The 18,460-nt window shown below is 41.1% G+C and overlaps 1 protein-coding gene across 1 annotated transcript in view; it reads right to left on the bottom strand.

The window, feature by feature from the left end:
• Positions 1-12,958: 12,958 nt before the first annotated feature.
• LOC133241359 (organic anion transporter 7-like) overlaps positions 12,959-18,460 on the bottom strand; it is a 30,002-nt gene continuing 24,500 nt past the window's right edge. The window contains exons 7-10 of the mRNA XM_061406732.1: positions 18,118-18,332; positions 14,849-14,957; positions 14,182-14,385; positions 12,959-13,272 (exon numbers count right to left, since the gene is read on the bottom strand). Of these exons, the coding sequence (XP_061262716.1) occupies positions 13,212-13,272; positions 14,182-14,385; positions 14,849-14,957; positions 18,118-18,332 (589 nt within the window). The 3' untranslated portion in view covers positions 12,959-13,211. The remainder of the gene's footprint in view (positions 13,273-14,181; positions 14,386-14,848; positions 14,958-18,117; positions 18,333-18,460) is intronic.

Below are 18,460 nucleotides of genomic sequence, written 5' to 3'. Positions count from 1 at the left end.
GAACCTGCATCTCTAGCGTCTCCTGCCTTGGCAGGTGGATTGCTTACCACTAGTACCGCCTGGAAAGCACTTGGGTGAGCCTGTTTAGTCTTGTAGATATAAAACACATACCCACAATTGGAGAGGAGATCCCAAGGGAAAGCCATATGAATGCAAATATTTCTGAGATGTTAACTATAGGTTTGTGGGGTTTTTTTTGTTTTTTTTGTTTTTTAGTGTCTGTTCTTTTTTGCTTTGGCATGCGTGGGCAAGTGGGGATGGTGATGGCATTGGTTTGCTTGGCCTATCACGTGGAGCAGAGAACACCAATGTGCTGTGTTGTTAATGGTGGGGAGACCCATTCTAAGCGACTCATGGGCTGGCAGCTCCTAGGCACAACCCAGATGTTTTGCTTAATGATGGAGGAGAGACGGACTTTGGGAAACCCTGAATAACCTGTGCATAGATTACTGTGACAACAAAGGAATCTGGTTTTGCTGGCCAGGCATTGGGAGATAGGAGGGGAACTGTGCCAGTCAGATGTGCAAACTGGCACAATGGGAATGAACCCCCACCACTGGGACAGCAGGCCAGAGCCTGAGCGGAGAAATGGAGGGGACCCCCGGAGTGATAGTGGGAATAGAGATAAGCTGCTCCCAGGTTCCTGGTTTTAAGTTTTTGTCTTATGCCTATAATCACCTTTTGTTATCCACAAGCCTTGTGTTTGCTGTGTTTGACACATGAAGGGGCTGGTATGCATGGTTTGTAGCACCTGAGAGGGAGTGCATTAGAAGCAAGCTGACCAGAGATTCTGTGGGGGGTCCTCTGGAATACTGTGGGACAGAACCGGATTTCCTGCAGGCCTATGGGAGGGGAGCTCATTCAAAAAAGTAAAGATTTTAAAGGGAAAGTTGACTCAATTCTGCAGGACTAGGATTTTTATATCACACATAGTCAAGAGCAACATAAGGAGTGGGGGTGCTGGATACAGTCTGACCCCAGGCTGTTCCTAGTGAAACTTCTGTTAACGCTGTAACAGAACAATACAGGGTTAAACAAACTCTAAGAAGGCTGAGTTCAAACTCAAAGTTCTGTTCTCCGGAAGGGTCTATTCCCTGTGCTTTTGAAGCCAGCCAGCCCGTTGTCAGCCAGCTGAGCAGACGCTTTAATGAGAAGGCAGCTAATTGTTGACTGCGCCGGTGATGTTTCTTGGTGCAGAGAAAGTGGTTCATTTTTTTAACTGGAAATAGAACTGCCTTATGATCCAGCAACCCCACTGCTGGGCATACACACTGAGGAAACCAGAAGGGAAAGAGACACGTGTACCCCAATGTTCATCGCAGCACTGTTTATAATAGCCAAGACGTGGAAGCAACCTAGATGTCCATCAGCAGATGAATGGATAAGAAAGCTGTGGTACATATACACAATGGAGTATTACTCAGCCATTAAAAAGAATACATTTGAATCAGTTCAAATGAGGTGGATGAAACTGGAGCCTATTATACAGAGTGAAGTAAGCCAGAAGGAAAAACATAAATACAGTATACTAACGCATATATATGGAATTTAGAAAGATGGTAACAATAACCCGGTGTACGAGACAGCAAAAGAGACACTGATGTATAGAACAGTCTTATGGACTCTGTGGGAGAAGAGGGTGGGAAGATGTGGGAGAATGGCAATGAAACATGGAAAATATCATGTAGGAAATGAGTTGCCAGTCCAGGTTCGATGCATGATGCTGGATGCTTGGGGCTGGTGCACTGGGACAGCCCAGAGGGATGGTATGTTCGGGATGGGGAACACATGTATACCTGTGGCGGATTCATTTTGATATTTGGCAAAACTAATACAATTATGTAAAGTTTAAAAATAAAATAAAATTGGAAGAAAGAAAGTGGTTCATTTTTTTAAATTTGTTAAATTATGGTGATGGATATTGAAAAGCATTTAGTTTTCTAGGTTAAATATAAAAAAGATAATTTTTATGTTTTCAGAAAAATTGCTTCAACTTAAAAGGTAAAGCATATGTGAGTTTGTAGCAATGCAGGGGGAAGGCCTTGTAAATGAGTAATTTTGGATTCTTCCAGTTGTGTTTCAAAAGAAGGGTGTTTGAAAAAGACAATCGACTGAGAAAAAAAAAATTTGACTGAGGCCACAGCTTCCTGGCCTTTCCATCTTGATGCAGGAGGGCTCGCCCGACATTTGCATGAGCCTGTGAGCTGTGACCAAGGTGGTGGAGAGACAGTCTGAGCTGGAAAAACAAGGGAGATCTGTCTTCAGGGGATTTTCCAGAGCAGTGCTTTCCAAGCTTTGCCTGAGCAGCAGAACCCTCCCTGCAGGCAGAATATCATGGAGCTGCTCAATGCCAGAAACAGGAAAAATGGAGCAGCTGTGGGTGAAGCAGAGTCCAAAACTTCACGACAGGCTAGCCTTGGGGGAGGGCATGTGCTAGACCCGAAGCCTTCAGGGACAGGCTCCCAACAGTTCATGGGAGTAAAGTAATAATGCCAAGGACAGCAGTGACAGCAGAGTGCTAACCCTGTTCCAGGCACGGGTTTTTTTTTTTTTGTAAATTAGAGTGAATTTTATTTAATTTTAATTTTTATTTAATTTTGGGGTATAGTTGATTTCCAATGTTGCGTTTCAGGTGTACAGCAACGTGATTCCCTTATATAAAATACATGTATCTATTCTTTTTCAGGGCTTCCCAGGTGGCCCTAGTGGTAATGAACCCGCCTTCCAATGCAGGCAACCTGAGACTCGGGTTCGATCCCTGGGTTGGGAAGATCCCCTGGAGGAAGGCATGGCAATTCACTCCAGTATTCTTGCCTGGAGAATCCTATGGACAGAGGAGCCTGGCAGGTTACCGTCCATAGGGTTGCAAAGAGTCAGACACGACTGATGTGATTTAATACACATATTCTTTTTCAGCTTCTTTTCCCATATAGGTTATTACAGAATATTGAGTAGAGTTCCCTGTGCTGTGTAGTAAGTACTTGTTATTTTATATATAGTACTGTGTATCTGTCAATCCCAGCCTCCTGATGACCATCAGTGACTCCGTGGGTCTATGTGTTCATTATCTCTGTCGCAGACTCTGTGCCCACCGTGAACAGGTTGCACCCACTCACCCAGCTTTGCCCAGTCCTTTAAGTGGATAAATGTTTATAGCAGTAATGTCTCCACTTGGCAAAATAAGGACTTTGGGATCAAGAGCTGTGTTATAATGAAATGCGGGAAGAGGTAATTAAGGCCAGAAGATGCATAATGAAGAGGCCTATGTGGGGCAGGGACAAAGGGTTCCTCACCCACAGCGAAGGCAAAATCAATTGCGCATAATCTTTATATCAGACTTTGGCTGTTGGATGAATATTAACAGATACTCATGAGTAGGATAAATTTTTGAGCTGATCTATTGTAATTTTAGGCTTCCTTGGTGGCTCAGCCCATAAAGAATCCACCTGCAATGCAGGAGACGTAGGTTAGATTCCTGGGTTGGGAAGATGCCTTGGAGAAGGGAATGGTTATCCACTCCAGTATTCTTGCCTGGAGCATCCCATGGACAGAGGAGCCTGGAAGGCTACAGTTTAGGGTCGCAAAGAGTCGGACATGACTGAGTGACTAAGCACACAGGCATGATGCCTTTGGACAGGAAGTCCCTGCAGGATACGGACACTGACAGTATCTCTCTCAGGGCTGAAGCAACAAAGTGTGTCCTCTCTACTGGGAAGTGGTGGGAGAAAAGTTAATCTTTTCTTTTTGTACCTCTTTGACGCAAATCCAGGATTGATGCTGCACAGAGTCACATGTCACCCCCACCCCCGGCCCCTTGCCCCTCACCTGACCTCCTGTGGCTGTGGCAGAGCTTGCCTGGGTGCTCTGGAGTCTCAGGGAGCCCATTCTGGCACACTGCATCAGAAGCAGGCTTCACTACCATCTAGGCTCAGGGATAAAGCAAGAAGTTGCAGTATGTCTTGCTCACATGCAGACACTGAGGGTTCTGTTCTTCCATATGTCTGTGCCCGGTCGGTGGTTGTCCAGGACAGCCCTGGGACTTCACAGGGCAATAGGAAAACAGTGCTCTAACAGTGAAGAAATTACCTTTTAGGGGCTTACACTCAGGATTTCTAATCGGCAAGGCTGGTCTCTGGAAGGGTGGGGCGGGGGTGGAGCTAATCAAGCCTCGTCTAAGAGCATTGCCCAGATGCCAAACAGGAGGACCTGGCCAGATATTAATATTAAGAAAAGTATGGAAAGGATATTTTGTGTGGTTGAGCCGTCATCTTCCAAACACAGGTAAGTAATCCTGGAGTGTGAAGTCAACTGGTCCTTAGGAAGCATTACTACAAACAAAGCTAGTGGAGGTGATGGAATTCCAGCTGAGCTATTTCAAATCCTAAATGATGATGCTGTGAAAGTGCTGCACTCAATATGCCAGCAAAATTTGAAAACTCAGTGTGGCCACAGGACTGGAAAAGGTCAGTTTTCATTCCAATCCTAAAGAAGGGCAATACCAAAGAATGTTCAGACTACCACACACTTGCATTCATTTCACATGCTAGCAAGGTAATGTTCAAAATCCTTCAAGCTAGGTTTCAACAGCCCCTAAACTGAGAACTTCCAGATGTACAAGCTGGATTTAGAAAAGGCAAAGGAGCCAGAGATCAAATTGCCAAGATCTGTTGGATCATAGAAAAAGCAAGAGAATTCCAGAAAAATACCTGCTTCATTGACTACACTAAAGCCTTTGTGTGGATCACAACAAACTGTGAAAAATTATTAAAGAGGTGGGAATACCAGATCATCTTACCTGCCTCCTGAGAAATCTGTATGCAGGTCAAGAAGCAACAGTTAGAACTGGAGATGGAACAACAGACTTGTTCCAAATTGGGATAGGAGTACGTCAAGGCTGTATATTGTCACCTTCCTTATTTAACCTATATTCAGGGTAAATCATGAGAAATGCTGGGCTGGATGAAGCGCAAACTGGGATGAAGATTGCAGGGAGAAATATCAATAACCTCAGATACGAAGATGATACCACCCTAATGGCAGAAAGGACTGAGGAGCTAGAGAGCCTCATGATGAAGGTGAAAGAGGAGAGTGAAAAACCTGGCTTAAAACTCAACATTCGAAAAACTAAGATCATGGCATTTGGTCCCATCACTTCATGGCAAATAGACGGAGAAACAATGGAAACAGTGACAGACTTTATCTTCTTGGACTCCAAAATCACTGCAGATGGTGATTGCAGCCATGAAATTAAAAGATGCTTGTGCCTTGGAAGAAAAGCTTTGACCAACCTAGACAGCATATTAAAAAGCAGAGACATCACTTTGCTGACAAAGGTCCATAGAGTCAAAGCTGTGTTTTTTCCACTAATCATATATGGATGTGAAAGTTGGACCATAAAGAAAGCTGAGTGCTGAAGAATTGATGCTTTTGAACTGTGGAGAAGACTCTTGAGAGTCCCTTGGACAGCAAGAAGATCATACCAGTCAATCTTTGCCACCCTATGGACTACAGCATGCCCTGCCTTCCTGTCCCTCACTGTCTGCTGGAGTTTGCCAGTGAGGTGGCAAAGAGCCAGATACAACTCAGCGACTGAACAACAACAGCAACTATTATATTGCCTACCAGACTAGTAATCCCATTTTGGCAGCAGTACCACCATCTTTGACTATACAGCAGAGTTTGTGCACTTATAAGTCCACCTTTGGACTACAGTATGCCAGGCCTTCCTGTCCCTCACCATCTCCCAGAGTTTGCCCAAGTTCATGTCCACTGAGTAGGTGATGCTATCCAACCATCTCATCTCATAATAGTTGCTCAGTAGAGCCAAATGCTTAACCATTGGTGTATGAAGAGCAGCCTATCAAAGGTGAATTTTAATGTTCTAATACATTAAGATTGTATGAAACCCAAATGCATGGAAAATGAAGCTGTTCCTGCCCTGTTAATACAGCATCATAATAACTACCCAGAAATGTATTAGTCCTTCCAATAGGAGGAAGTGCCAAAGAATTGATGCTTTCAATTTGTGGTGCTGGAGAAGACTCTTGAGAGTTCCTTGGACTGCGAGGAACCCTGAATATTCATTGGAAAGACTGATGCTGAAGTTGAAGCTCCAATATTTTGGCCACTTGATGCAAAGTGCTGACTCATTGGAAAAAACCCTGATGCTGGGAAAGATTGAAGGCAAAAAAAGAAGGAGGTGGCAGAGGATATGTGTTAGCATCACCGACTCAATGGACAGGAATTTGAGCAAACTCTGGGAGATAATGGAGGACAGAAGAGCCTGGTGTGCTGCAGTCCATGAGGTCGCAAAGATTCAGATACGATATAGTGACTGAACAACAACCAAAGGAGGAATTGAGGGAAGGACATTTATTCAGAGAGAAAAGAGCTTATCCCCTGGCTACTTATAAAAGAGCTGTGTATTCCTGGCCATGGATGAATAAATTTGAACTAAACTGACCTATCTTAAATGGGGTATCCCTGCCCTTGGATTTATCATTCACAGCTAGGGTCAACCAGATGGGAAATATGTATGAGGTTGCCAGAGAATCATTCTAAGCAAACATTTGTCTCCTGGGAATTTTAAACTTGGCTGAAGAGATGCGCAGAAGGTAAATTGTTGGTCTGAGTCGTTTTAATGGGTTCAGCATAAAAATTCCCAAATTCCTGCTGTGGGGGCTCCAGAGGGACCCCCACCCCTGCCTTTCTGAGACTTGCTTCTTCAAATCTTCTTTTGATTTTCTAAGTGCCCCGGGGCTCAGGGAGGTAGGGTGGGAGAAATATGGCTCCTCTTTGCCCATTGCTGGTCCTCTTCTTGCTGGAGAGTGGGGCCAGGTTCCCAGTGGGCTACAGGAAGGATTTCAGAATGCATTGGACTGACATTGTCTAATTTCAGAATAAAGGAAAGGCAAAATTTTGCTTTCTTTTTTTTTTTGATATCTATGTAGGGTTTTCTACTTGGGATTTGAAACACTTCTTTAGACAAAATAGTGAGTCTAAGCTGTAGACATAGCAGGTATAATTGTTGTTCAGTCACCCAGTCATGTCTGACTTTTTGTGACCCCATGAACTGCAGCACACCAGGCTTCTTTATGGTCCAATTCTCACATAGGTACAGGACTAGTGGAAAAACAACTTTGACTATATGGACCTTTGTAGGCAAAGTGATATCTCTGCTTTTTAATACACTGTCTAGGTTCATCACAGCTTTTCTTGCAAGGGGCAGGTGTCTTTTAATAGCATGGCTGCAGCCACCATCCTGCAGCGATTTTGGAGACCAAGATAATAAAATCTGTCACTGTTTGCGTTTGTATAGCAGGTATAGCTGCAGACCAAGTACCTATCAGTGTCAGGAGCACCAGAGAAGATCATATAAAACGAAAAGAGAAGAAGGCTAAGGATGAGCTTTTAGAACTCTGATTTTAAGTAGAGCATTGAGAAGATAGAGCCAGCAAAGACGATATCAGGAATGGCCAAACAAACTAATAGAAATAGAAATGTATCTTCCTACTGTAGACTTAAAAAAATACTCGTGAAACTTCCCTGGTGACTAGGGGTAAAGAATCCACCTGTCAGTGCAGGAGACACAGGTTTGATTCCTCATCCAGGAGGATCCCACATGCCACAGAGCAGCTAAGCCTGTGCGCCACAACTATTGAGCCTGTGCTCTAGAGCCTGAGAGCTGCAACTACTGAGCCCATGTGCCCTAGAGCCCATGCTCCAAAACAGGAGAAGCCATTGCAATGAGAAGCCTGTGCACAGAAGCTAGAGAGTAGACCCCGCTTGCCGTAACTAGAGAAAAGCCCACACAGCATTGAAGACCTAGCACAATGGAGAATGGCATTGAAACATGTATAATATCATATAAGAAATGAATCGCCAGTCCAGGTTTGATGCAGGATACAGGATGCTTGGGGTTGGTGCACTGGGGTGACCCAGAGGGATGGTATGGGAAGGGAGGTGGGAGGGAGGTTCAGGATGGGGAGCATGTGTACACCCGTGGAAGATTCATGTTGATGTATGGCAAAACCAATACAATACTGTAAAGTAAAAAAATAAAAATACTTCTGTTATTTAAAAAATATTCCACAGTTTTGTAGCATTTTCTATTGAAAATTGTGGTTTATTGATTCCATTTAAGTTTATTAGACTCTTTTTCTGGTTTAGGGTATGGAGTTACAAAGATGGAGAAGCTCTATACAGTCAGCAAAAACAAAACAGGGAGCTGACTGTGGCTCAGATCATGAACTCCTTATTGCCACATTCAGACTTAAATTGAAGAAAGTGGGGAAAACTACTAGACCATTCAGGTATGACCTAAATCAAATCCCATATGATTATACGGTGGAGTGAGAAATAGATTTAAGGGACTAGATCTGATACAGTGCCTGATGAACTATGGATGGAGGTTCGTGACATTGTACAGGAGACAGGGATCAAGACCATCCCCATGGAAAAGAAATGCAAAAAAGCAAAATGGCTGTCTGAGGAGACCTTACAAATAGCTGTGAAAAGAAGAGAAGTTAAAAGCAAAGGAGAAAAGGAAATATATAAACATCTAAATGCAGAGTTCCAAAGAATAGCAAGGAGAGATAAGAAAGCCTTCCTCAATGATCAATGCAAAGAAATAGAGGGAAACAATGGAATGGGAAAGGCTAGAGATCTCTTCAAGAAAATTATATTGCTTCCATGTCCTGGCTATTATAAACAGTGCTGCGATGAACATTGGGGTACATGTATCTCTTTCAATTCTGGTTTCCTCAGTGTGTATGCCCAGCAGTAAGAGGGATGGTACGGGGAGGGAGGAGGGAGGGGGTTCAGGATGGGGAACACGTGTATACCTGTGGCGGATTCATGTTGATGTATGGAAAAACCAATACAATATTGTAAAGTAATTTTAAAAAAGCGAAAAAATAAAAAAATAAAATAAAATGCAAAAAAAAAAAAAAAAGGAAAAAGAAAATTAGAGATACCAAGGGAATATTTCATGCAAAGATGGGCTTGATAAAGGACAGAAATGATATGGACCTAACAGAAGCAGAAGACATTAAGAAGAGGTGGCTAGAATACACAGAAGAACTACACAAAAAAGATCTTTATGACCCAGATAATCACGATGGTGTGATCATTCACCTAGAGCCAGACATCTGGAATGTGAAGTCAGGTGGGCCTTAGGAAGCATCACTACAAACAAAGCTAGTGGATTCCTCTGATAATGAGTGATGTTGAGCATCTTTTCATGTGTTTGTTAGCCATCTGTATGTCTTCTTTGGAGAAATGTTTATTTAGTTCTTTGGCCCATTTTTTGATTGGGTCGTTTATTTTTCTGGAATTGAGCTGCAGGAGTTGCTTGTATATTTTTGAGCTTAGTTGTTTGTCAGTTGCTTCATTTGCTATTATTTTCTCCCATTCTGAAGGCTGTCTTTTCACCTTGCTTATAGTTTCCTTTGTTGTTCAGAAGCTTTTAAGTTTAATTAGGTCCCATTTGTTTATTTTTGCTTTTATTTCCAATATTCTGGGAGGTGGGTCATAGAGGATCCTGCTGTGATGTATGTCAGAGAGTGTTTTTCCTATGTTCTCCTCTAGGAGTTTTATAGTTTCTGGTCTTATGTTTAAATCTTTAATCCATTTTGAGTTTATTTTTGTGTATGGTGTTAGAGAGTGTTCTAGTTTCATTCTTTTACAAGTGGTTGACCAGTTTCCCCAGCACCACTTGTTAAAGAGATTGTCTTTAATCCATTGTGTATTCTTGCTTCCTTTGTCAAAGATAAGGTGTCCATAGGTGCGTGGATTTATCTCTGGGCTTTCTATTTTGTTCCATTGATCTATATTTCTGTCTTTGTACCAGTACCATACTGTCTTGATGACTGTGGCTTTGTAGTAGAGCCTGAAGTGAGGCAGGTTGGTTCCTCCAGTTCCATTCTTCTTTCTCAAGATTGCTTTGGCTATTCGAGGTTTTTTTGTATTTCCATACAAATTGTGAAATTATTTGTTCTAGCTCTGTGACAAATATCATTGGTATCTTGATAGGGATTGCATTGAATCTATAGATTGCTTTGGTAATTCTTAAAGAGACTATCAGGACACCTGACCTGCCTCCTGAGAAACCTGTATGCAGGTCAAGGAGCAACAGGTAGAACCAGACATGGAGCAACAGACTGGTTCCAAATAGGAAAAGGAGTACATCAAGGCTGTATATTGTCATCCTGCTTATTTAACTTATATGCAGAGTACATCATGTGAAATACCGGGCTGGATGAAGTACAAGCTGGAATCAAGATTGCCGGGAGAAGTATCAATAACCTCAGATATGCAGATGACACCACACTTATGGCAGAAAGTGAAGAGGAATTAAAGAGCCTCTTGATGAAGATGAAAGAGGAGAGTGAAAAAGCTGGCATAAAAATCAACATTCAAAAAACTAAGATCATGGCATCCATTCCCATTACTTCATATAATTTGCAAAGTACAAGTTTTTCACTTCTTCATTCTGTCTTATTCTTTTTTTGCTATTACAAATGAAATTGTTTTCTTAATTTCTGTCTTGGATAGTTCATTATTAGTGTATTGAAATGCAACTGATTTTTGCTTATTGAATTTGTATCCAGCAATGTTATTGCATTTGTTTATTAGTTCTCACAGTTTCTTTTTTTGTGTGTGTGTGTGTGAAGTCTTTAGGGTCTTCTACAAATAAAATCATAGTCATTGAAATCATACTAAATTTTTTCTGCAAGCACAGTGAAATAGAACTATAAATCAATAATATGAGGAAAATTGGAAAATTCATAAATATGTGGAAATTTAACCAAATACTCTTGAACAACCAGTGGGCCAAAAAAGAAATCAAAAAGGAAATTAGTTAATATCTTGAGACAAACAAAAATGAAAGTGCAAGGTATCTAAACTATGGTATGCAGCAAAGTAGTACTAAGAGGGAAATTTATAGTAATAAGTGCTTTCACTAAAAAGAAGAAATATCTCAAATTAAAAATCATAACTTTACACTTCAAGAAACTAGAAAAAGAAGAAACTGAGCCTAAATTAACAGGAGGAAGGAAACATTAAAGATTAGAGCAGAAATAAATGAAATAGCAGACACAATTTAAAAAACCCAAAATTAAGTAATGTTTTGGAAAAAATAAAATAAAACCGATATTTTTTCACTAATGCAAAAAAGAGGAGACAAATAAATGAAATCAGAAGTGAAAAAGAAGAGACATTACCACTTAAAAAGATCATAGGACACTACTATGAACAATTATACGTCAACTAATTGGGTAACCTATAAGATATAAATTCCTAGGATCTGGAAGAAATAAAAAAATTCTGAACAGACCAATAATGAGGAAGTAAATTAAATCATTAATTTAAAATCTCCCAACAAAGAAAATGGTGCATGTGCCCTCAGTTGTGTCCAACTCTTTGCAACCCCATGGACCCCTCTGTCCATGGAATTTCCCATGCAAGAATACTGGAGCGGGTTGCCCTTTTCCACTCCAGGGAATTTTCCTGACCCAGGGATTGAATTTGCATCTCCTGTATTGACAGGCAAGTTCCTTATCAGCTGAACCACCCAAGCCTTGGTGCCAGACTTCTTGGATGGCTCAGTGGTAAAGAATCCACTTGTCAACATGGAAGACTCAGGAGACATGGGTCAGATCCCTGGGTCAGGAAGATCCCTTGGAGGAGATCCCGCTCCAGCATTCTTGCCTGAAAAAGCCCATGGACAGAGGAACCTGGAGGGCTAGAGGCCAAAGGGTTGCTAAGAGTTGGACATGACTGAGCACATACGCACTTTGTTATAACAAAGAAAAGCTCGAGACTAGATGGTTTCACAGATGCATTCTACCAGACACTTAAAGAATTAACACAAGTTCTCAAAACTCTATCAGAAATTGAAGAAGAGGGAACACTCCCAAATTAATATTTTGAGGCTAGCATTATCCTGATACCAAAGTTAAAGATACTATTAATACAAGAAAAGAATGTTATAGGCCAGTATTCCTGATGAATGTAGACACAAAAATTCCCAACAAAATGTTAGAAAATAATTTGACAGCTTGTTAAAAGGGTTATACATCATGACCATGTGGGATTTACCGCTGATATGTAAGGATGGTTCAACACATCAGGTCAATAATGTGACATGCCACATTAACAGAATGAGGGATAAAAATCAAATGATCACCTCAATGAATGCAGAAAAGAATTTCACAAAAATGACACCCTTTTGTGATAAAACACTAATAGACAGGAATAGAAGGAAATTGCCTGAACATACTAAAGGCTATCTGTGAGAAGCCCACAGCTAGCATTGTACTTAACAGGGGAAACTATAAGTGTTTCCTTTAATACGAGGAACAGGGCAAGAATGTCCACTCTTGGCATTTCTATTCAACATAGCACTGGAAGTCCCAGCTGGAGTAATTAGGTAAGAAAATGAGATAAAAGTCATTCAAAACAGAAAGAAAGCAGTATAATCATCTCTCTTGTTTATTTGTTCCATTTAACTTTATTCAGGTAGATTTTTCTGGTTTACTATGTGATCAAATTATTAGCAACTTCTAACCACATGGTTAATGCTATTTTTTTTTTTTTTGCACAATACTCTATTTCCTCTAGTGACTTATGCCCAAATTATGATATATTAAATGTTAAAATACTATGGTCTGTTTCTGGATTTCTTTTTATTTGAAAATGCATCTGCTATTACTATTTTTTTGGTTTACTATTATAGCTTACAAAATTAAAGACTTGCACATGCTTCTCCACTTAACAAGCAGCTCAATCCACTCTATAATCCTCTTTTTCTGAATCATCTTGTCTACTATTAATTTCTAAATATATTTGGAACAAGTTTTAATATCTCAAAAAATATAGGTTTTTTAAAAATTGTAATTCTTCTACCAAGTAACTGCAAAATACACTAGTGCTTTTAAGACTAATAATTTTACTATCTAGAAGCATACTAGGTTTCTACCATTACATAAACATTTTAATATAAATATTTTTATAATTCTATTTTCTTTCATACCTCTTACAATGATTGGTTGTAGGTATTGAATATTTAGCAATTAGTACAACAATAGTCAATGGATCTATGTTTTTATCATACAGTTTGTTTTATTTATTCTTCACATTTTGTTAATATTTAGGAAAGACACCAATTTTTTCTTCCTCTTTGATTAACAGTTCATTCCTGGAATCCCTTAACACTGTGTCACTTTCATGAAAGTATCTTCCTGCTTTGTTTTTCTTGAGTTTTTTTCCCTAGGACAAATACAAATAAATCAGTAAGCAAACACAAAAAATAAAAAGACATGGAAGAAGCCTGTATGCCCTACATGTTTATTTTTTAGAATAAGCTAAACTTTTGTCCACCAGCTTGTGTGAAAACTGTGACCTCAGCCCTGAAAGTTGGAATGAATCTTGTGAAGAAAAAGACCAAACTCCCAGAGCAAACTTTGGGAAGGCAGCTTCAATAGTTTCTACTTTTACTTTTGGACACCATTGCATTGGTCAAAAGTTTTTGGAAAAGGCAAATTGAACACAGAAAGTCATAGAATCCTTTCCCAGTCATCACCTTAAAATCCCAATATTTACTACTCTTCTTCTCTCTTTTTGTAACATTTCATTTCCAGGGAAAGTCAGATGGTCCAAATCTCACAGGCAACACAGTAGGACTCTTTCCCCCGAGATACACTGCCATCTGTGGGAGGGGAGGGGCTCTGGTCTTCTCCTTGGTCTCCCTCAGGTCTTCAGTGACCTGGGCAGGTCACAGACCTACAGACACCAACAATCTCAGAGAGCTTACTGCCCTCTCTGGGCTGAGGTCTGCCAGGGTCTGAGGGATGAGAATCCCATGTTTGGATCAGTGCATGTTTGTGAAACACCTTTAGGAGTGTGTATGTCACACCAGAGCATCTAATTTTGGCTTCTTCACCACTGAACCTACTGGTGCATACTGATGTTGGTCTGGGTGATCCAGGGAAGCTTGGGAGAGTCTGAGGTCACTGTGGGGAGGGATGAGACTCTAGCTAAACCAAAGGCATGGATCACCTGGAAATAGCTTAGATCTTAGCTTGTTTGGGGGACAGTGTCTCAACTCATGTTTTGCCATCCTCGTCACAGACCCTGAGTGCACAGCTCCCCCAAGGGACACTTAGAGGGTTTACTCACTCATTTTCCACATCCTGGATGGAATCAGGCAGAGGCTTATTCCTGGTTTCAGGAAGGAGTGGGACAACAAGACCAGCGAGGATGGGTAAGACTCCGTAGATGATCCAGGGCAGGTGAGGGGAATACACCGTTAGAATCATCAAGAGGGGAGCCAGGGCTGCCCCAGTATTAGCAGCAATTCCCATGATTCCCACAGATGTTACCCTTGGGGTATAAACAATAATACAAGAAAGTCAAGTACAAATCTACAATATAATTTGTGATTTATTATTTTGCTTTGATTATGGGAGATAGCATAGCAGTAGACATATGCTGATGACATATGCTTGCTTTTGAAATTTTCTGTTAATCATAAGCGATTTTTTTCAAATTCAAGTACATTAAGTGCATTAAAAAACAGTTTGATCATTAAAAAAGATACCATTACTCATGCCATCTATCCTTTGTGTGGTTCAGAAGACTATATAAGATGATGCATTTAAGGGCATCACCCAGTGCCCAACAAAGTCTGCTTTAAATAAATTTGCTTATAAATTGCTGGTGTTTTGTAATTATAATTGATTGCTTTGGTAACTAACCAATCTTCTTTTCTTCCTTCAATAAATGTCAGTTAACTCAGAAAGGTCTGTTTTGATCCTGAAAGAGTATCCATGAGATTTCAGTATACCTGAGCACAGTAGGAATCAATTCACTTCCATGGCAAAAATTACTGGCAAATGTGGCAAAAGAAACTCCTGTTGCTAAAGCTGCCAAAGCCATACGCACGGCCTGCATTTCTGGAGAGAGAAAGACCAGTGAGGCTCATGAAATCTGAGCTGAAGCAATTGCATTCCTGTAATTACAAATGAAGAAGATCTGAATGGAGGTGTTTGCAAGTATACATTGCAGAGAAGCTGCACAGGGGTCGAAAATGTGCAGTGTCTAATAGGCTGAGAAATGTGACTTATCTACTTTTTAGCACTCATGATGAATAAAAGGGTCTGGGTTATTTCATCAATTCTCCTTGAATGTCTGAGATTTGCAGAAGAGGAAAAAGAAGGTGAGACCAGCAGGTGTTCTCTGGCACTAATTCTGTTCTGTGTCTCCTCTGGCCTTGAGGTAGAATGTAGAACTCTTGTTGGCAGTTTCTGAGGGGTATGATCATCACTTAAATCTTCATGAATTTGAAACATTGGTGCATATGCAATATTTACAAGGGACTTATATTGCAGAAGAATATAATAAGAGGGCAGGGCTGCTATGTTAATGAACAATTTGAAGAGCAACTAGATTTAGAATAATGTTAGAAAATCAGGAGTAAGGACCTTCACAAAGGAAAGAATGCTAGCCCTCGGGAAACACTGAAGGCAAGGTTCAGTCAGTTTCCACCCAGTTACAGAAAATCTCACAAGAATATTGCAACATTGGAGTGACGTTGATTGTAAGGCAGCAAACTTGCTCTGCTGATGCTGTTCAAGATGAAGAGAGGAGCAAGACTAAAAACAGAGCTACCATATGGCCCAGAAATCCCACTACTGGGCATATATCCTGAGAAAACCACTTGTATACCCATGGTGGATGCATGTTGATGTATGGCAAAACCAATATAATATTATAAAGTTAAAAAAAATAATAATAAAAAAATAAAAATAAAAGCACATCTACTCCAATTTGATTGCAGCACTGTTAACAATAGCTAGAACATAAAAGCAACCTGAATGTCCATCAGCAGACAAATGAATGGATAAAGAAGAGGTGGTACATATATACAAGGGAATATTATTCAGCCATAAAAAGGAATGAAGTTGGACCCTTTGTAGTGATGTAGCTGATCCTGGAGTCTGTCATACAGAGTGAAGTTAGTCAGAAAGAGAAAAACAAGTACTGTATGTTAATGCATATGTATAGAATCTAGGAGAAGACTCTTGAGAGTCCCTTGGACTGCAAGGAGATCCAACCAGTCCATTCTAAAGGAGATCAGCCCTGGGTGTTCTTTGGAAGGAATGATGCTAAAGCTGAAACTCCAGTACTTTGGCCACCTCATGCGAAGAGTTGACACATTGGAAAAGACTCTGATGCTGGGAGGAATTGGGGGCAGGAGGAAAAGGGGACGACAGAGGATGAGATGGCTGGATGCATCATTGACTCGATGGACGTGAGTCTGAGTGAACTCCAGGAATTGGTGATGGACAGGGAGGCCTGGCGTGCTGCAATTCATGGGTTCACAAAGAGTCAGACACGACTGAGCTACTGAACTGAACTGATGGAATCTAGGATTAACATATATATATATATATATACTACCACATGTAAAATAGCTAGCTAGTGAGAAATTGCTGTATAGCACAGGAAACTCAGCTCAGTGCCCTGTGATGAGGTAGATGGGTGGGATGGGGGTGGGTAGGAGGGAGCTCCAAAAAGCAGGGGATCTCTGTATACACATAGCTGATTCACTTTTTTCATACAGCAGAAACTAACACAACATTGTAAAACAGTTATGTTCCAATAATAATAATAATAAAAAGATGAGGAGTGGAACCTGCTACTCAAGTATCATGTAAAATATATAACTGCACACTGGGAATCACGTGAAGCATGGTGACCATCTGGGTTCCCCTATTTATTACACATGATTGCTTAATTCAGTGAAATTGATTCTAAGAGAGGCCCTTAACTACAGTGACTTGTTCCTAATGGATATTTCTTCTCTGCCTGAAGATAAGAAATTTTTGTTTTCTTGAGGTCAAGACCACACCCCTAAACCAGAGTTGGAGAATATATATACATTCTGGAGACAGAATCATGGAATAAAATGTCATGGTTCACTGCATGAAGCAGGGCACTCAAAGCTGGTGCTCTGGGACAACCCAGAGGAATAGGGTAGAGAGGGAGGTGGGAGGGGGGTTCTGGAATGGGGATACATGTACACCTGAGGCTGATTCATATCGATGTATGGCAAAAACCATCATAATATTGTAAAGTAATTATCCTCCAATTAAGATAAATAAGTTAATTTAAAAAAGAGAGAGAGCCTGAAGAGAGGAAGTGACAGTATCGTGTCCTTGCACGAGATGCAGCCACAAGGTCTAGATCCTCCAGGTTGTGGTTGTTTAGTCACTAAGTCGTGTCCAACTCTTTGAGATCTCATGGACAGTAGCTCGCCAGGCTCCATGGGGGTCTCCAGGCAAGAATACTGGAGTAGGTTGCTGTTTCCTTCTCCTGGAGATCTTCCCAACCTAGGGATTGAACCCACGTCTCCTGCATTGCAAGCAGATTCTTTACTGCTGAGCCACCAGGGAAGCTCCTAGACCCTTCATACTTACTATAAAAAGGCAGGGCTTCCCTGGCCATCCAGGGGTTAAGATTCCACACTTCCACTGCAGGGGGCCAAACAAGCAAGCAAGCAAAGGCCCAAATGAAGCGTGACTGGGCAAAGCCAAGTGATCAAATGCTATCTTAGAGAAACTGCCAGTAATACATGGCATCAATTTCCAGATGCTTCTTGGACATGATATCAGAGCCAACTTTGACGGATCTTTGGCTCTTTTTCCAGCAACTTAATAGCAGAATATGTACTAAAAACACCTGGGGCTTCCTAGGTGGCGCTAGTGGTAAAGAACCCGCCTGTCAATACAGGAGAGGCAAGAAATGCAGGTTCAAACCCTGAATCAGAAAGATGCCCTAGAGGAGGGCATTGCAATCCACTCCAGTATTCTTGCCTAGAGAATCCCATAGACAGAGGATCCTGGTTGGGTACAGTCCATAGGGTCACAAAGAGTCAGACAAGACTGAAGTGACTTAGCATGCACATGTACTAAAACTCCAGATTGGTTTCGGGGAATTGTTAGAACCCAGTCTCCATTTTCTTCTTGCTTGCAATAGGTGTGACCAGTACAATTCATGAGAAATGAGGATGGGGAAGACATTTTCTTTCTTGAATATTTGGCCTTTTCTTACCTTCAGACACACATGTGATGGTTAGAGTGGAGACGGCCAGCAGAAATATGAAAAACATCTGGGTTATTCGACGGCCCAGGTGATTCAGTGCCAAAAGAGCGGCGTAATTAGCTGGGATGGTGACTATGCCAAAGAGAATCTGGAACATGAAAATATTGCTCCCCAAGTGCTGGAGGTGGAGAGTCAGGCCAAAATGGGTCAGCACATTTGCAAATCTGTGGTGAACAAAGGGGAAAGACACATAAATTTAGACTATAGGTCCTACAAATTGCAATAATATTGGCCCAGACAGGCAGTGTTGGCGATAAACTATTAAGGAATGGTCTATTTTGTGAAATAATTC

The sequence above is a fragment of the Bos javanicus genome, chromosome 29, assembly GCF_032452875.1.
Source record: "Bos javanicus breed banteng chromosome 29, ARS-OSU_banteng_1.0, whole genome shotgun sequence".
In the NCBI taxonomy this organism is placed as follows: Eukaryota; Metazoa; Chordata; class Mammalia; order Artiodactyla; family Bovidae; genus Bos; species Bos javanicus.
This window is presented reverse-complemented; position numbering and strand designations above follow the sequence as displayed.